Source organism: Catharus ustulatus, chromosome 5 (assembly GCF_009819885.2).
Source record: "Catharus ustulatus isolate bCatUst1 chromosome 5, bCatUst1.pri.v2, whole genome shotgun sequence".
In the NCBI taxonomy this organism is placed as follows: Eukaryota; Metazoa; Chordata; class Aves; order Passeriformes; family Turdidae; genus Catharus; species Catharus ustulatus.
The window spans coordinates 76,225,271-76,245,106 of record NC_046225.1 but is presented as its reverse complement, the minus strand read 5'-3'; the positions used below and the strand labels follow the sequence as shown (position 1 = coordinate 76,245,106).

At 56.6% G+C, this 19,836-nt stretch overlaps 2 protein-coding genes across 2 annotated transcripts; both read right to left on the bottom strand.

The window, feature by feature from the left end:
• Nucleotides 1-318: 318 nt before the first annotated feature.
• SMYD5 (SMYD family member 5) lies at nucleotides 319-6,726 on the bottom strand. Its single transcript, XM_033061346.1, has 13 exons — nucleotides 6,632-6,726; nucleotides 6,352-6,460; nucleotides 5,106-5,245; nucleotides 4,813-4,934; nucleotides 4,162-4,231; nucleotides 3,898-4,002; nucleotides 3,405-3,467; nucleotides 3,172-3,242; nucleotides 2,346-2,452; nucleotides 2,066-2,122; nucleotides 1,655-1,749; nucleotides 1,341-1,411; nucleotides 319-865 (listed from the first exon to the last, which is right to left on the bottom strand). Exons 1-13 carry the CDS (start codon nucleotides 6,695-6,697, stop codon nucleotides 727-729), a joined length of 1,215 nt encoding a protein of 404 aa, XP_032917237.1. The 5' UTR covers nucleotides 6,698-6,726; the 3' UTR covers nucleotides 319-726.
• Nucleotides 6,727-11,445: 4,719 nt separating this feature from the next.
• On the bottom strand, nucleotides 11,446-18,408 carry LOC116996865 (homeobox protein not2-like). The gene is made up of 3 exons (XM_033060887.1): nucleotides 18,156-18,408; nucleotides 14,521-14,729; nucleotides 11,446-11,604 (listed from the first exon to the last, which is right to left on the bottom strand). The coding sequence occupies exons 1-3, from the start codon at nucleotides 18,406-18,408 to the stop codon at nucleotides 11,446-11,448; spliced, it is 621 nt and encodes a 206-aa protein (XP_032916778.1).
• Nucleotides 18,409-19,836: the final 1,428 nt, after the last annotated feature.

Below are 19,836 nucleotides of genomic sequence, written 5' to 3'. Positions count from 1 at the left end.
CTGGGCCACCCTCCAAGGCATCCCCTGCGAGATCCTCGTGCCCCTCAGTGCTGGCCAAGGCATGGAATGGAGGATATGTAAGGGCCCTGGCTCCAGAGTGTGTAGATAGTGCTAATATAGACATTAAATAGTACCCTCGTGCACAGACACACACACACACACTCACATTCCCCTCATCCCTGCAGGGTGGGAAGGACAATCCTCCACATCCACATCCCCATCCTGCACAGACACAGCACAGCGAGCTCACAGTGCTGTCCCAGGGCTGGCATCCTGCACAGACACAGCACAGCGAGCTCACAGTGCTGTCCCAGGGCTGGCATCCTGCACAGACACAGCACAGCGAGCTCACAGTGCTGTCCCAGGGCTGGCATCCTGCACAGACACAGCACAGCGAGCTCACAGTGCTGTCCCAGGGGCTGGCTGGGTCCCACTGTCCTCCAGTGTCCCCTGCAAGCACCAGCCAGCCCTGCAGGGAACTGGGATGTGGTGGAGGGCCACTGGCTCCCAGCTTGTCCTCACAGGGAGGACAGGGCCAGCCTCTCACACACACACACACACACACAGGGACAACACGGACAGGCGGGAGCAGGGCCTGCCTCCGGCACCCACCCGACCCCACAACACAACCCTGTTCTAGTAGTAAAGCTGCTGCCTCTTGGAGGAACCTCCAGGCCCTTCCCTTGCCAAGCCATCCCTTCCCTCTCCTCCTGCCCAGGGCCAGGATCACACATCAGTCATCTCATCCTCCAGCTCCGCATCGTCCGTCTCTCCCTCGCCCTCCTCCTCCTCGTCCGACGTCACGTCGGCGTCGTCGGCTTGTGCCAGGCACTTGGGACACGAGCAGGTAAACAAGTAGTTCTCCCTGCAGGTGGGCAGGCAGGAGACACAGGGTGGTGTTGGGACAGGTGCAGTCCCACACTGCTGCTGGGCAGGGCAGGGGGACAGGACAGCCAGGGAGGGGCTCAGTGTGTGACACCCAGAGGAGTTTGGGGTTCCACCCTGCTCAGGTGGGTGAAGGTGCCCTGGGTGGAGAGGGGCAGCTCTCAGCCCCAAAGGGGAGATGGGACAGGGAGGATCCCCCAGCAGGAACCTCTACCCTACAGAATCTGCAGGTGTAGCCTGCAGGGAGAGGAGGGACCCCAAATCCTTGGTGCCCAAGGCTGTGACACATCACAAGGAGCTCGAAGCACCAGGAGCACACACTCCCTGCCATGAGCCCACTGAAGGTCACAGCAGCCCGGGCACAGCCACAGCCCCAGGCACACACAGCCCCTGATGGGTTTTTTGGGGTGCCAGGGGCTGTGAGTTCCCCCCAGGTGCCCCCAGGCAGCCCCTACCTGAGTATCTTGTTGCGGCTGTGTCTGCTCCGCTCCCTCTGACAGCAGTCCAAGTAACTGATGCAGATTTCCTGTGAGCAGACACAAAAGGCTTGGGCTCAGAATCGCTCCCCAGGACCCCAAAGCAGCAGGATTGCCCCAGTCCCTCTCAGAATCAGGCAGAAACATGGGGTCTGGCAGCCCCTACATGGGATGGGGATTGAATTCCTCTGCCAAGATGATGACACAGGAGGGTTTGGGGCTGGGGTCCGTGGAGGATGTAGGGGACACAGGGATGATGTCACCTCAGGCACCCCCAGGCCCTGCTGTCTCACCTCTCCTGCTTCAATGTCCTCCAGAGCAGTGAGATGCAGGAGGAAGTTGTTTTCTGGGAAGGATGTCTCAGCATTGGGGATGCAGCTGTGGTTACCTGCAGGCAATACAATCTCTTTGCTAAATGCCTACGTGGCTCCTGGAAACACATCACAGCTGAGTGCATCCAAGGTGGGACTGGCCATTCCACAGCTGGGCAAGGTGCCAGGGGACACTGAGAGCAGTTCCCATCCCATCCCATCCCATCCCACCCCATCTCACCCATCCCATCCCATGCCATGCCATGCCATCCCATCCCATCCCATCCCATGCCATCCCATCCCAAGCACAAACCCCCTTCTCCAGAGGAAAAAGTGAGCCAGGACATTTCCCTCCCCACTCCTGCTTTTGCTCCCAGTCCTTGTGTTACTCACAGCAGCTCTGCAGCACGTAGAGCCCTGATCCCTCGCAGTTGAGGAACTCTCCTGACTCTGCAGCACAGAGAGAGGGGTTGGAGCCCTGCATGGCCCATCCCAGCTCTTGCACACAAAGCACAAAGGGATGTGCACGAACATGGAACACCCTCAGCCAGCACTGCTCTGGGTGCTGCAGGGTGGTTTCCCTGGCACTGGGAGGGGGTGGAGGACAAATACCCATGTGCTCAGGATTCATTGAGGCTCCCTGTCCTGCCCCTGCACCCCCACAGAGCCTCACCCTTCTCAATGTCCTTGTAGAGCTGGTCAATGAAAGCATCCAGCTCCTCCCGCTGCAGCATGGGCAGGTCCAGAGCATCGCACGCGTGCACCCACTGGCTCAGGGAGCTGGGGGGACAGGGGACACTGTCACAGGGCTGTCGGGGACAGGGGACACTGTCACAGGGCTGTCAGGGACAGCAGGACACTGTCACAGTCCCACAGGGCTGTCAGGGACAGGGGACACTGTCACAGGGCTGTCAGGGACAGGGGACACTGTCACAGTCCCACAGGGCTGTCAGGGACAGAGGACACTGTCACAGGGCTGTCAGGGACAACAGGACACTGTCACAGTCCCACAGGACTGTCAGGGACAGCAGGACACTGTCACAGTCCCACAGGACTGTCAGGGACAGGGGACACTGTCACAGTCCCACAGGGCTGTCAGGGACAGAGGACACTGTCACAGTCCCACAGGGCTGTCAGGGACAGGGGACACTGTCACAGTGCCACAGGGCTGTCAGGGACAGCAGGACACTGTCACAGTCCCACAGGGCTGTCAGGGACAGGGGACACTGTCACACTGTCACAGTGCTGTCAGGGACAGAGGACACTGTCACAGTGCTGTCAGGGACAGCAGGACACTGTCACAGTCCCACAGGGCTGTCAGCACACAGTGGGACCTTGCAAAGGGTGGCTCTGAGCAGTCAGGGTCTGGCAGAGGGATGTGAAAGGGTTGGACACAGGCAGGATGAAGGTTTTAAGCCTGCCTCTCCCTCCCCACCTGTTAAATGCAGCCATCCCACATCTGCAGTGCCCTGCAGGGAGCACCCACCAAGCCCCATTACCTGGTTCCTATGCCTTGGCCATTGGTCCCCACGAGGGCAAAGAGGGACCGAAAGCCTTCTGGAGTGAACCACTGCACAAAGGACAAAGAGCTGAGCCCGGGCCAGCTGCAGGAGCAGCTCCTCTGCAGTGCTTCAAAGGCCACAGGGAGCTCTGGGGAAGCAAGGAAGGAGCAGAGCCCCAGGGGAAGCCCTGGCCAAGGCTCCTGGGCTGCCTGGGAGGCAGAGCCACTCACCCTGCTGAGATACTCGTCATAAAGGGCTTCGGTGAAGAGCAGGCGCAGCAGCTCCAGCTGGCCCTGGCAGGACACAGCAGCACGGTCAGGCTGGGAGCTGCTGGGGGTGCCAGCCCAGGCTGAGCTCAGCCCAGCACAGGCCAGAGGCTCCACAAGGACTGGGGCTCCTCAGCCTGCCCTGCAAGGCTGGAGGCTGCTGCCCTCACAGCCTGAAATCCAATCATTTCAGCAGCAAAAGCCACCTACTCAGCAGCTACAAATCATGCTGTCCCAGCCCACAGCAGGAACATCTCCCCCACAGCAAGGAGCTGCACATCCCATGGAAGCATCACAAGGCCAAAACCCTCTGAGCAACAACAACCTCACTGTCAGGGCCCTCCCTTTAAGCCTGGACTCTCCAGTGTTTCCTATCCCTGCTATGAGACTTTTGCATCTGTGGGCTCACAGACACAGGCAGGAGAAGAAGGAAGGATCAAGGATTCAAGGGTCTTGCCTTAAATTTGTCCCCCAGCAGCTTGTGCACAATCTCCTCTTCTTCATTTGCTGTCTTGCTGCAGAACTGGGAGAAGGCCTTGATCCACCACTCCTTGTCTTTAGCCTGACAGAAGAATCAAGCAGAGGCATTGCACCAACACCACCTTCCTCCCCAGCCCAGAGAGAGGGAGGGTTGTCAGAATAAATGCTGAGAAAGCCAGGCCAAGGAAACAGAGCCTTGGGAATAACACCCACAGTGGGATAACAAAACCACCTGCTGTACCTGTTTGATGGTGGCAACCATCCTGGCCATCAGCATGATGCTGGAGGTCTCTGGGGGGTAATGCATGTTTCTGTGGGATCCAAATGGAAAAGAGATGAGCAGATCAGGGCTGGGAATGAAAAGCTGGAGGCAGCTGCCATAGGTGTGGTCATTGATCCATCACACCAAAGTGGTCAGAGCATCCCTGCTGTGTGGGGAGAGAAACCTGCAGCCACCTTCCTGCTCCACCCACACAAACAACCCCTTCCATCCTGCTCACTCTGCTGGGGCTTGGGACAACATGTGGGTCAGGGATGCTGCCTGTCCCCTCCAGGACCATTTTTTTTGAAAGCAAGGACAGGAATGGACCTGTGGGATGCTACAAGGAGGATCTCCCAGAGGCTGGAGGAGCACCATAAAACTGCAGGAGTGAGGGATGTGTGTCTCAGGGCTTTTAGAGGGAGAAAAATAAGGAGTGCTATCCTTATCCAATCAGCTGTGTGTGCAAACCCTGGGACTTCCAACACCACAACAGCCAGCCAGGAGGAAGAGCTGGGCAGTGTCCCACGGCCATCCCCACCCTCCAGCCACCTGTGCAGGGATGCACAGCAAGGAGCCAGCCCAGGAGAGCCACCTCCCCTGGCCGTGGAGCAGCAGGCAGGCCAGCCCTACCTCCATGCCTCCTGCAGCTTGTTGAGGGGGTGCGTGGGGTCGTCCCGGGACGGGCCGAGGCACAGGACCTGGTGGTACTGCTCCAGAGCTGCCTGCCTGCATTCTGCACTGCAGTACGTCACCTAGAGCCAGGGGACAGCGCTGTGGCAGCAGCAAAGGGGCTCCCAGACCCAGCTGTGCCCCTCCCAGCCCACAGCACCCTGGCTCTTCAGAAAGGCTGACAGCACAAGAGCCTGGTTGGATGGAAAGGATTCAGTGAGCCCAGAGGAGCAGGGTCCCTCTGGCAGCCGTACCTGGCAGCGGGGACACTGCTGGTGCAGGTCCTTGCGGATGCTGCACTGCTCCGGGTGAGGCAGCACCAGCGAGCTCCTCCCCAGCAGGCGCTGGGCGTTCTCCTCCGCCGTCTCCAGGGCCCGCAGGCAGTGATCACAGGCTGTGGGACACAGCAGGGGTGGTGGGTGGGTGGAGGGATGGGGGGATGGAGGGATGATGGATGGATGATGGATGGATGGATGGGATAGGGATGGATGATGGATGATGGATGATGGATGGATGGATGGATGGATGGATGATGGATGGATGGATCCATGGATGGATGGATGGATGATGGATGGATGGATCCATGGATGGATGGATGGATGGATGGATGATGGATGGAATGAATGGGTGGATGGGTAGATGATGGATAGATCCATGGATGGATGGATGGATGGATGGATGATGGATGAATGGATGGATGGATGGATGATGGACGATGGATGGATGATGGATGGATGGATGATGGATGAATGGATGGATGGATGGATGATGGATGATGGATGAATGGATGGATGGATGGATGGATGGATGGATGGAATGAATGGGTGGATGGGTAGATGATGGACAGATCCATGGATGGATGGATGGATGGATGATGGATGGATGGATGGATGGATGGATGGATCCATGGATGGTGGATGGATGAATGGATGGTGGATGGATGATGGATGAATGGATGGATGATGGATGGATGGATGGATGGATGAATGGATGGATGAATGGATGGATCCACAGATGGATGGATCCATGGATGGATGGATGGATGGATGGACGGACGGATGGGATGAACAGATGGATGCCACAGGAAATCCTCCAGAAAGGAAAGGAGCCAGAACCCAGGGCAAGAACCATTTGTGTAGCCACCCAACCGGCATCAACACCAGAGAGGAACAAGTGGATGGGTCTTGGAACAACCTGGGCTAGGGCAAGGTGTCCCTGCCCACGGCAAGGGTGAAATATGATCTTTAAGGCTCCTTCCAACCCAACCCAACCCATTCCAAGATTCTATGGTGGCACCTAGCACATTCCTCCAGAGCTGATGGAAGCCACCATCCCTCAGATGACACCTGAGCTTGCCAACAGTTTAGTGCAGCGGCAGAAAAGGCAGCAGGGCCACAAACCCAAACCCTTCCCCGGCATCGGGCAGCTGCTCTGGGGGCCGCGGTGACCGCACCGGACAGTGACAGCGATGGGGACACGCCACCAGCGCCAGCCGCTCACCTCGGTAGTTGTACAGAGCATTCCAGAGGAACTGGGATGACACCACCGGCCTCTCCACGAACACTGTCTCCCCTTTGCGGATGTTTTTGGTGGCGAACAAGCCCTTTCCCTGCCGAGGGACAAGCGCGGGTCAGGGACGCGCCCGAAGCCGAGTCATGCCCGGAGCTGAGGGAACAAATCCCTCCATGCCGAGGGGACCCTGCGGGTTTTGCTCCCCCTGCGCCGCCAGCCGGGCGGGAAGGGCGGGCCGCTCATGGAGCGGGGACCGCGGGCTGCTCACCTTGGCGCTGCTGATGAACCGCGCCTCCGCCGCAGCCCCGGCGTGTGGCCCCGCCGCGGCCGCCATCTTCGGGCGGCGACTTCCCCGCCCTGACCCGCCGGGCAGCGCCTCTTCCTCTTCCTCCTCCTCCTCCTCTTCCTCCTCCTCCGCCCCCGCCCCTGCGCCCCTCAGGGCCCCGCGCTCGCCATCGCCCCCTCAGCCGCGGGGCGCGGGGCCGCCGCCATCTTGGCCCCCCTTCCACAGTGTCTGAAAACACCCATAACATCCCCCAAAAACACCCCAAAAAAACCCCAAAACGGGGCAGGGGCGCTCCCTCCGACACCCCAAACCAAACAGGAGTTTGCTGTCTCTCCCCAGTCAGTTATTATTATTTAATAGTATAGGAACAGCCGTCACAGCCCTGTGACCAGCACAAGTTCCCCCCTCGCCTGAGGTCTCCCCTCATGGAGAGAGGTGTCGGCCACTGCACTGCGCACCCAAAAATGTCTCGACTTGCCCCAAAAAAATCCTTCAAACCACGCTGCTGTGGCCGCTCTGCCCTCGCTACCTCCTGCTTGGGGATCTGCAAGATTTAAAGCACAGGGAAATGCGTGTTTGCTTGTATTTACTAATTCACAGCGCTGCGGCTCAGCCCCGCTCCTCGCTGGCCAGGCGGCGGGAGCAGCGCTGGGATTTCGGGACCATATTCCGTGCTCGGGGCTTTAGGGAGTGATTTGGTGTCACTAGATGTCACTGTCGGCTCGTGGCGGGGACACCACACCGGGTGACAAGGCTGGAGGTGCCACCTCCATGGCTGGGGCAGCAGCTGGAGCATCGGGACTGGCCATGGCCCACGGTGTGGACACAGGACTGGACACCGGCCCAAGGTGTGGCCGCAGGACTGGGCACTGACCCCCAGCATGGCCTCAGGACTGGGCACTGACCCCCAGCATGGCCTCAGGACTGGGCACTGACCCACAGCATGGCCTCAGGACTGGGCACTGACCCAGGGCATGGCCTCAGGACTGGCCACTGACCAAGGGCATGGCCTCAGGACTGGGCACTGACCCATGGCATGGCCTCAGGGCTGGACACTGACCCACAGCATGGCCTCAGGACTGGGCACTGACCCACAGCATGGCCTCAGGGCTGGACACTGACCCACAGCATGGCCTCAGGACTGGGCACTGACCCACAGCATGGCCTCAGGACTGGGCACTGACCCACAGCATGGCCTCAGGACTGGGCACTGACCCAGGGCATGGCCTCAGGACTGGGCACTGACCAAGGGCATGGCCTCAGGACTGGCCACTGACCAAGGGCATGGCCTCAGGACTGGGCACTGACCCATGGCATGGCCTCAGGGCTGGACACTGACCCAGGGCATGGCCTCAGGACTGGCCACTGACCAAGGGCATGGCCTCAGGACTGGGCACTGACCCATGGCATGGCCTCAGGACTGGACACTGACCCCCAGCATGGCCTCAGGACTGGGCACTGACCCAGGGCATGGCCTCAGGACTGGACACTGACCCAGGGCATGGCCTCAGGACTGGGCACTGACCCACAGCATGGCCTCAGGACTGGGCACTGACCCCCAGCATGGCCTCAGGACTGGGCACTGACCCAGGGCATGGCCTCAGGACTGGGCACTGACCCAGGGCATGGCCTCAGGACTGGCCACTGACCCCCAGCATGGCCTCAGGACTGGCACTGACCCCCAGCATGGCCTCAGGACTGGCACTGACCCCCAGCATGGCCTCAGGGCTGGGCACTGACCCACAGCATGGCCTCAGGACTGGGCACTGACCCACAGCATGGCCTCAGGACTGGGCAGTGACCAGGGCATGGCCTCAGGACTGAGCACTGACCCACCCAGAGGGGGACAAGGGACAAACAAGGCCACCACGTTCGCAGGCTGTGCTCCATCACACTGTGCCCATGGCAGGATGACAAGGACAAGGGACAATGCTGCCGTGGCTCCTGTTGCCATTACATCCTCAGAGATTCATGGAGTATTGACATGGGAAAAGCCCTCTAAGACTAACGAGTCCAGTGTCCCCCAGCACTGCCAAGGCCACCACTGAGCCCCGTCCCCAAGTGCCACATCCACATTTCTAGATCCCTCCAGGGATGGAGTTTCCACCACCCAGCCAGGGCTGGGCACCCCTCCCTGTGAATGAATTTTCCCTGACATCCAACCTGAGGCCATTTCCTCAGCGATTTCTCCATGGGAAGGGGTGGAATGGGCATTGGCAGGGAGGTTTGCAGTGCCCATCCCTGGAGGTGGCACTCAGTGCTCGGGGCTGGGGACAAGGTGAGGATTGGGCACAGCTGGGACTCAGTGACCTTGGAGGGATTTTTCAGCTTCAATGATTCTGTGATTCCTCTGCTCCTGCCCCTGTTCCCTGGGATCAGATCCCAAATCCCCCCGGTGTCCCCTCCTGGCAGGGAGTTGTGCAGAGCCACAAGGGCCCCCTGAGCCTCCTTTTCTCCAGGCTGAGCCCTCCCAGCTCCCTCAGGAATTCTCCAGCCCCTTCCCAGCTCCCTCAGGGATTCTCCAGCCCTTTCCCAGCTCCCTCAGGGATTCTCCAGCCCCTTCCCAGCTCCCTCAGGGATTCTCCAGCCCCTTCCCAGCTCCCTCGGGAATTCTCCAGCCCCTTCCCAGCTCCCTCAGGAATTCTCCAGCCCCTTCCCAGCTCCCTCAGGAATTCTCCAGCCCCTTCCCAGCTCCCTCAGGAATTCTCCATTCCCTTCCCAGCTCCCTCAGGAATTCTCCAGCCCCTTCCCAGCTCCGTTCCCTTCCCTGGGCACACTCCAGCCCCTCAGGCTGGCAGAGCAGGAGCTGCAAGGGTTTGGCCACATCCACCTGCAGACACAGGTTCTTGTTCTCCAGGAGCCTGAGCACTCCATACTCACCAGGCATGAGTGCTCTTACTGAAAATGTAGTTTTCTCTCTGCAGGAGCTACCCCAGAAATAGTAACTCCCTTCGTCTACTTTGATATGGGGTCATCCATTAATTGAAAAAAAAGATCTTTATTATATATTTTGTCCAAAATAGTTTATTAAGAAAAAACCCCTCAAACTCTTTTGAGAAGGATGAAAAATACATTTGGATTTTTTTTTGGTCACTAATTTCAATTGAAAATTAAAGTGAATACTTGGAAATTTTTCCATCTGTTTATTTTTTTTTACACTCATTCCATCTCTCTTTTTAAAATTAACTCGACTTTTATCAAGAAACAATGCAAATAAATAAGTGACATGTATAAAGGAAGAAAAAAATATTTCTATAAATAACAATATAAGAGTAAAGTGATATACAGTGTTCTAGGTCCGAAAGAGACAGAATAAATTATCCTGAGCTGACGGCCCTGGGCAGCCGTAGGAAGGCAAGGTGACATCCTGAGTCCTCAGTCCTGGCCCCCCAAAGCCCTCCCCACCCAAAAATCCAGCTGTCAACTGCACGGGGCTGCTGCAGATGTGCTGGGAGCGCTGCAGCTGCTGATCCCAGGACACCTGCAGGGATAATGAGGGGAGAACAGCCCAGCTGCAGTCTGGGCGTGAACACACATCTGGCTGCGGGGCAGGGGGCTCTGAGCAGCAGAGGTGTTGGGAGCTGCTTTTTACTGCAGCCCCAGCCCTGCAGCCCCAGCCCTGCACCTCAGCCAGCCCCGGGGCTGCTCCCTGCAGCTGCAGCAGCAGCACACACACCCAGGGCAAGGACAGCAGTGCCAGGGCACAGAGAGGGTGCTGAATCCAGCTCAGGAAAGCATGGAAAAGGCACAGATACAGCAAGGCACCGACAGGAGGAGGCTCCAGGGCAGCATCAGACCCTGCTCATCGCATTGGGGGCTGTGGGTGCAAGCAAAGGGCTGCCCCGTTTGGGGGGGTTTGGTTGTGATTGATCTGAACATCAAACATGGGAGTTGAGTTAACGAAAAAAAGTGATCAGGGAGATTCTCCTCCCTCCTCCTTGGAGCACACAGGCACACCTAACATGAGTGACCCTGGTTTGAAATGTGCTCAGAGCCATCAGACAGCATCCCACTGCCTGCCCAGCATCAGAGACTCTGATTGTCACCCCAACATCAAAGTCACCCTCTGGTTGTAACCCCAGCACCTGAGCCACTCTCTGATTGTCACACCCACACCAGAGAAGCCAGCAGATTGTCACCCCAACATCAGAATCACTCTCTGATTGTCACCCTCAGAGAATCAGTCACTCTCTGATTGTCACCCCAACACCAGAGAAACCAGCAGATTGTCACCCCAACATCAGAATCACTCTCTGATTGTCACTCCAGCATCAGAATCATTCTGATTGTTACCCTCAGAGAATCAGTCACTCTCTGATTGTCACCCCAGCACCAGAGAAACCAGCAGATTGTCACCCCAACATCAGAATCACTCTCTGATTGTCACTCCAGCATCAGAATCATTCTGATTGTTACCCTCAGAGAATCAGTCACTCTCTGATTGTCACCCCAGCACCAGAATCACTCTCTGACTGTCACCCTCAGAGAATCAGTCACTCTCTGATTGTCACCCCAGCACCAGAAACACCCTGATTGTCACCCCAGCCTCTCTGCTGGAAGCTGCTTGTGTGTCCTGGTGCTTCATGAGCAAACAGGAGATCACCTGCCATCAAGTGATGAAACCCTGGGAATTACAGCACGTGGCTGCCAAACAGCAGCCAAAGAAATTCAGGGGTTCCTCCCAGCCCAGCTGCAGTTCAGTCCTGTAGCTCCAGCTCTCAGGTCAGTCTTGCTTGGACCAAAGCAGCACAGAAACGTCCCCAGGCATCCAAAGCCAGCCCAATCTGCTGGGCTGATCAAAGCTCCACGTCCACGGTGTCCTCCTGGTGCTCCTTGCTGTCCGTGGAGTCAGCACTCGCAGGCTGGATCACCCCGAACTGCGACAGCTTGGCTGCCTTCTGCTCCATGCTCTGCTTCCTCCACTTGATCCTCCGGTTCTGGAACCACACTTTCACCTGCATGGGAGGTGGCACAACAGCTTAACTCAAGGGCTCTGGGAGCCCTTTGCCAAGCCAGGTGTTTCTGAGGTGGATATCCCCAAAAAGCAGAGCTCCTTAAACGGGGACGGGCATTATTCCCTCAGGGAATAGTGAGTGGGGACAGAGGGCAGAGCAGGGATGGGAAAGGATCAGGGGAGAGGGGGATGAGAAGGGTCTGGGCAGGGAAGTGAAGGAAGCAGCTCCCTAAGGAGCCCCTGAAGCCATCCCCAGGACTGCAGTTGCCACAGGGTATAATGAGACCCCCTATAATTATCCCTTGTGCCCCCAAAACTGGCCTTGTTTTGCTCTCCCTTTTCCCCAGCTGAATTTAGATCCCACTGTGGACGATTACCTGGCTCCTTCTTTCCACACTAAACAAGCAGTTTACTGTGGGAGGAGCAGGAACTCACAGGGCAGAACAGAGGAAGAATTATATCCAGTGTCATAAAAGGAGGCTTGAAACAGTCTCCAGGGGATGGTAAAAATGCAGACCCAGCAACCAACCCTGCTCAAACTCTACAGCACAGCAGGGTTGTGCTCCTGAATGCTTTTTGTTCCACTTCATGGATTCAGAAATCTTATCCAGAAACCATCCAAACTCCAGGCACATCTCTTCAATGTCACCTGGCAGCAGGGTGTCCCCCAGGTCACTGCCACCACACTTCCCAGTGAGAACATCAGCACAGAGCAGAGAACATCAGCACAGAGCACAGAGAACATCAGCACAGAGCAGAGAACATCAGCACAGAGCAGAGAACATCAGCACAGAGCAGAGAACATCAGCACAGAGCACAGAGAACATCAGCACAGAGCAGAGAACATCAGCACAGAGAACATCAGCACAGAGAACATCAGCACAGAGCAGAGAACATCAGCACAGAGCACAGGGAACATCAGCACAGAGAACATCAGCACAGAGCACAGAGAACATCAGCACAGAGCAGAGAACATCAGCACAGAGCACAGAGAACATCAGCACAGAGCAGAGAGAACATCAGCACAGAGCAGAGAGAACATCAGCACAGAGCAGAGAACATCAGCACAGAGCACAGAGAACATCAGCACAGAGCACAGGGAACATCAGCACAGAGCAGAGAACATCAGCACAGAGCAGAGAACATCAGCACAGAGCAGAGAGAACATCAGCACAGAGCAGAGAACATCAGCACAAAGCAGAGAACATCAGCACAGAGCACAGAGAACATCAGCACAGAGCAGAGAACATCAGCACAGAGCAGAGAACATCAGCACAGAGCAGAGAGAACATCAGCACAGAGCACAGAGAACATCAGCACAGAGCAGAGAACATCAGCACAGAGCAGAGAACATCAGCACAGAGAACATCAGCACAGAGCACAGAGAACATCAGCACAGAGCACAGAGAACATCAGCACAGAGCACAGAGAACATCAGCACAGAGCAGAGAACATCAGCACAGAGCACAGAGAACATCAGCACAGAGCAGAGAACATCAGCACAGAGCAGAGAACATCAGCACAGAGCAGAGAGAACATCAGCACAGAGCACAGAGAACATCAGCACAGAGCAGAGAACATCAGCACAGAGCAGAGAACATCAGCACAGAGAACATCAGCACAGAGCACAGAGAACATCAGCACAGAGCACAGAGAACATCAGCACAGAGCACAGAGAACATCAGCACAGAGCAGAGAACATCAGCACAGAGCACAGAGAACATCAGCACAGAGCACAGAGAACATCAGCACAGAGCAGAGAACATCAGCACAGAGCACAGAGAACATCAGCACAGAGCACAGAGAACATCAGCATAGAGCACAGAGAACATCAGCACAGAGCACAGAACATCAGCACAGAGCAGAGAGAACATCAGCACAGAGCAGAGAGAACATCAGCACAGAGCACAGAGAACATCAGCACAGAGCACAGAGAACATCAGCACAGAGCAGAGAACATCAGCACAGAGCACAGAGAACATCAGCACAGAGCACAGAGAACATCAGCACAGAGCACAGAGAACATCAGCACAGAGCAGAGAACATCAGCACAGAGCACAGAGAACATCAGCACAGAGCAGAGAACATCAGCACAGAGCAGAGAACATCAGCACAGAGCAGAGAGAACATCAGCACAGAGCACAGAGAACATCAGCACAGAGCAGAGAACATCAGCACAGAGCAGAGAACATCAGCACAGAGAACATCAGCACAGAGCACAGAGAACATCAGCACAGAGCACAGAGAACATCAGCACAGAGCACAGAGAACATCAGCACAGAGCAGAGAACATCAGCACAGAGCACAGAGAACATCAGCACAGAGCACAGAGAACATCAGCACAGAGCAGAGAACATCAGCACAGAGCACAGAGAACATCAGCACAGAGCACAGAGAACATCAGCATAGAGCACAGAACATCAGCACAGAGCAGAGAACATCAGCACAGAGCAGAGAACATCAGCACAGAGCAGAGAACATCAGCACAGCACAGAGAACATCAGCACAGAGCACAGAGAACATCAGCACAGAGCAGAGAACATCAGCACAGAGCAGAGAACATCAGCACAGAGCAGAGAGAACATCAGCACAGAGCACAGAGAACATCAGCACAGAGCACAGAGAACATCAGCATAGAGCACAGAACATCAGCACAGAGCAGAGAACATCAGCACAGAGCAGAGAACATCAGCACAGAGCAGAGAACATCAGCACAGAGCACAGAGAACATCAGCACAGAGCACAGAGAACATCAGCACAGAGCAGAGAACATCAGCACAGAGCACAGAGAACATCAGCACAGAGCAGAGAACATCAGCACAGAGCAGAGCACATCAGCACAGAGCAGAGAACATCAGCACAGAGCAGTGGCACAATCAGCACACAGCAGCCCCAGGATCAGCTCCACACCCCTTACCTGGGTCTCTGTGAGGTGCAGGGTTGCAGCCAGGTCCACCCTCTCCGTGCCCACCATGTACTGCTGCTTGAGGAACTCCTGCTCCAGCCGCTCCAGCTGCTCTGGTTTGAACACTGTGCGGACTCTCTTCATCTTGCAGGGCCCCCCCGACCTCCAAGGCCCAGCAGGACCCAGCGAGTTGGTCCCAACACAGTGAGACAGCTCCAGACCTGCGAGAAAGCAGCAAAAATTCAAGGGGTCTGCACTAAAGGAGCTGGGAGAAAGTAGCACCAAACCCAGCAGGGATGTCCCTGCCCTGTCCCTACCCAGATAATCTCATCTAGGCTCCTTTTCCCCTGAGAACTTTTGAGAGTCTGTTTTATGGTTTTACCCCTCAGGGTCCATCAAGGACAGTCCTGGACATGCAGCCAGACCCAAAGAAATCAGCACTCTGTGAGGTGAGCAGGATTTGACCTTTGTAAGAGAATAACAAATTCATCAAGAGCTGCAGAACACAAAAATCCCACCTCTGTCTCCAGAACCCCTAAATCACAAAGGTTCAGAGTTTGGGGGAGTTTACCCCAGACTGGCCCCAGTGTCCAGGATCCAGCTCTCATGCAGGACCACATCCTGCACCTCTGTCCCCCATGAAGTTCCCAGGGGGTGCTGAGGATTTAGCAGGATTAACAAGTGTGTCTGACCTGTCTCCTCTCCAGCTGTGGCCTGAGGATAACCGTAATTAGCATAAATTAACATACAATCCACCACCAGCGCTGCCACTGGCACCTGACTGAGAGCAGGGCTCCTCAGTGCCTCACCGTCCCCATCCAGCTGATGTCCCTGCAGAGTTTGTTCCCTGGAAATCCCTTCCCAGCCCCACTCTGCAGTTCCATGCCCTGGTGATTGCCCTGCAGAGTTTGTTCCCTGGAAATCCCTTCCCAGCCCCACTCTGATTCCATGCCCCGGTGATTGCCCTGCAGAGTTTGTTCCCTGGAAATCCCTTCCCAGCCCCACTCTGTGGTTCCATGCCCCGGTGATTGCCCTGCAGAGGTTGTTCCCTGGAAATCCCTTCCCAGCCCCACTCTGCGGTTCCATGCCCAGGGCATTGCCCTGCAGAGCTCCTCCAGGGCTCAGAGCACAGCAGGGAGGGTTTGGGAGCCAGGGAAGGGCAGCCCTGGTGGCACCGCGGCTTCCCCAGCACCAGCTTCACTTAACATAACCCACAAATCACAACCAGAGGGATTTTCCATGTGCAAAGCACCGAATGCCCCGGCAGGATCCGGTCAATAATGATCCCCATCTCTGCTGTCCCAAAATATTGTGGCAAGGCAGGTTTGTGCAGCTTTTATGGAAATACTGCACATAACGATCCCCATTGACACCTGCTCTCCTTTAGTGGCTGATCTTGTCACGTTCTGCAGCACAAACTGCACCTTGACCTACTTCTTTTCATTAATTGGGTGTAAGTTCTGCGTGTGTTTGAGGATTTGTGGGACGGAGACCTGACAGCTTAACAGCTGTAATTGCACTTAAAACTATTTCCATCATTAAAATCTTTTCACCCATCACTTTTTGTTTCTATTTTAACACTGGAATAATAGCAAGTGTGATTTCCAACATGAAATGCTGAGTGGAAGTCGCTCTGCAAATTGTTTGACTGTGTTTTCATACCTGGATGTTTGATATAATATAAAGATTAACACAATTCTGCAGACGCTGTCTCGTGAAGGAAATAATATTTTAAATAGTTGTGCTAAGTACTTAATAAAAGACCAGCAAATCTGAATAGTGTAGCACGAGGATCAGAGCTGGAGTTCCTCAAACATGGAATACAGGCCTGGATTCAGGTTTTGCCTGGACTACAGCAAGATCATGGTCTGAATGTTAAAAAGGAATACTTAATTTCAAGAAAAATACTCTGAATAGAGATATTTTGTTAAAATCACTTGGCTGTTGTCCTTACAAAGTTCCAGTGAAAACAGAGCCTGACAGATCAGGCAGCATCATCCATCACCACGGTGTCAATTTTACCCACAGATCAACAAAAAACATTTTTCCTTAGATGCCTCTGCGCTAAAAAGATGAAGTTTTGAGGGCCACGTGCCGCAAAACACTTGGCAGTTTCACTCCTGTGAGTGAAAAATTACAAAGAAATCAAAATTAGAGAGGGATGAGGACAAGTTTGGGAGAAGAGGGACCCACACAGCAGCAGAGGTGAAGAAATTAATTTTGGGAGTGAGGCTTTGGGAAATTACAGGAGGATTTGATTAAAACTCTGGCAGTAAAATGCCTTCCTGATATATGAGAGGAGAAATAAATGGCAGTGTGTGTAAAGCCACCGTAAAATCTCCTGGAATCACCGATTGCTTTGGGTTGGAAATGTCCTTACAGATCATCCAGCCCCAACCTCCGCCGGCCCTTTTTAGCTCTGTCCCTTTACTATTGAATCTATTGCGAGTCTTTTGCTCCATCTCTAATGCAAAAGTTTGGATATTCTGCACCAGATTCGGAATATTTGATTGGTAAAATCCCGTAGCATCTTTAGGAATCAACTACAGGCTCTTTCTTTATCAAAGAGTATGCAGAGACATCAGGGGTGTTGGAAAATAAATGCCTAGCAATATAAAAAAAACTAAAAAACAAAAAAAAAACCCAAACCAAACCAAACCAAGACAACAACAACAACAACAAAAAACCCTCAACCAACCAGGTAAACAAAAACAAAAAACAAAAACCAAAAAACCTCCCCCCCAAAAAAAACCAAAAAAACTCCCACATAAAGCATTGGTTTTTGGTCTCGCTCTATGGATCGCTCACAGAGGGGAAAAGCCTCTAAGGACAATTTTCCCTGTCCCTCGCTCCTGTTCGCTGTCCCAGCATCCCGGCTCGGGGCTGCAGCGCTGTTCGCTGTCCCAGCGCAGCTCCAGGAGCTCCGGGGTGTCCCGACCCCGTTCCTGTCCCGTGTCCCGTTCCTGTCCCGTGTCCCGACCCCGTTCCTGTCCCGTGTCCCGTTCCTGTCCCGTGTCCCGACCCCGTTCCTGTCCCGTGTCCCGACCCCGTTCCTGTCCCGTGTCCCGTGTCCCGACCCCGTTCCTGTCCCATGTCCCGACCCCGTTCCTATCCCATGTCCCGACCCCGTGCCTGTCCCGTGTCCCGACCCCGTTCCTGTCCCGTGTCCCGTTCCTGTCCCGTCCCCGTTCCTATCCCATGTCCCGACCCCGTTCCTGTCCCGTGTCCCGACCCCGTTCCTGTCCCGTGTCCCGTGTCCCGACCCCGTTCCTGTCCCGTGTCCCGACCCCGTTCCTGTCCGGTGTCCCGACCCCGTTCCTGTCCCGTGTCCCGACCCCGTTCCTGTCCCGTGTCCCGAACCCGTTCCTGTCCCGTGTCCCGACCCCGTTCCTGTCCGGTGTCCCGACCCCGTTCCTGTCCCGTGTCCCGACCCCGTTCCTGTCCCGTGTCCCGTTCCTGTCCCGTGTCCCGGCCCCGTTCCTGTCCCGTGTCCCGAACCCGTTCCTGTCCCGTGTCCCGTGTCCCGACCCCGTTCCTGTCCCGTGTCCCGACCCCGTTCCTGTCCCGTGTCCCGACCCCGTTCCTGTCCCGTGTCCCGTGTCCCCGAGCCCCGCATCCCCGCTCCCCGCCCGGCCGGACCCGCTCACCTGCGCCGGGCCAGCCCCATCCCCAGCCCCAGGCTCCGGGCAGGGGTCCCAGCCCCGCAGCCGGGGGCACAGCCGGGGGCACTGCGGGTGCGGGTGCGGTTCCAGCCGGGGGCCAGCGCGGGGCCCCCAGCCCGGGGCTCCCGGAGGTGGCGGGGCCGCGGCGCGGCGGCTCCCGGGCCAGCAGCGCTTCGATGTGGAACGGGGTCTTGGGGGGCGGCGGGCCGGGCCGGGGGCACGCGGGGCTCTGCAGCATGGCCGGGCCGGTGTGGCCGCTGCGTCCCGGCCGCTTTTATGGAGGGCGGGGGTGGCCGGGGACAGCCGCGATCCTATGCAAAGCGGCGGCGGGGAGGGGCGGCGGGGGCTGCACACAGCCTGCTGGCCGCCAGCAGCACCCCAGCGACACCCCTGCTTCCATATGGATATCCCAGAGTCACCCCTGCTTCCCCACGGACACCCCATGGTCACCCCTGCTTCCCCACTGACACCCCAGAGTCACCCCTGCTTCCACATGGACACCCCAGAGTCACCTCTGCTTCCACATGGACACCCCAGGGTCACCCCTGCTTCCACATGGACACCCCAGAGACACCCCTGCTTCCCCACTGACACCCCAGAGTCACCCCTGCTTCCACATGGACACCCCAGAGACACCCCTGCTTCCTTATGGACACCCCAGCGACACCCCTGCTTCCACATGGACACCCCAGAGTCACCCCTGCTTCTACATGGATATCCCAGAGTCACCTCTGATTCCACATGGACAGCCCAGAGTGACCCCTGCTTCTACATGGACACCCCAGAGTCACCCCTGATTCCTCATGGATACCCCAGAGTCACCCCTGCTTCCCCATGGACACCCCAGAGTCACCCCTGTTTCCACATGGGCATCCCAGAGTCACCCCTGCTTCCACATGGACAGCCCAGAGTCACCCCTGCTTCCCCATGGACACCCCAGGGTCACCCCTGCTTCCCCACTAACACCCCAGAGTCACCCCTGCTTCCCCACTAACACCCCAGAGTCACCCCTGCTTCCACATGGACATCCCAGAGTCACCCCTGCTTCCACAGGGACAGCCCAGAGTCACCCCTGCTTCCACATGGACACCCCAGAGTCACCCCTGCTTCCCCACTGACACCCCAGAGTCACCCCTGCTTCCACAGGGACACCCCATGGTCACCCCTGCTTCCACATGGGCACCCCAGAGTCACCCCTGCTTCCACATGGACACCCCAGAGTCACCCCTGCTTCCCCATGGACACCCCAGAGTCACCCCTGCTTCCACATGGACACCCCAGAGTCACCCCTGCTTCCACAGGGACACCCCATGGTCACCCCTGCTTCCCCATGGACACCCCAGAGTCACCCCTGCTTCCACATGGACACCCCAGGGTCACCCCTGCGTCCACATGGACACCCCAGCGACACCCCTGCTTCCCCATGGACACCCCAGAGTCACCCCTGCTTCCCCACTGACACCCCAGGGTCACCCCTGATTCCACATGGACATCCCAGGGTCACCCCTGCTTCCACAGGGACACCCCAGGGTCACCCCAGAGTCACCCCCGATTCCTCATGGACACCCCATGACACCCCTGTTTCCCCGCTGTCCCCTCCAGTGTCACCTGCCCTGTACCTTCCCCTGCAGTGACCTGTGACCGCTGTTACTCCCTCCTTTCCCAA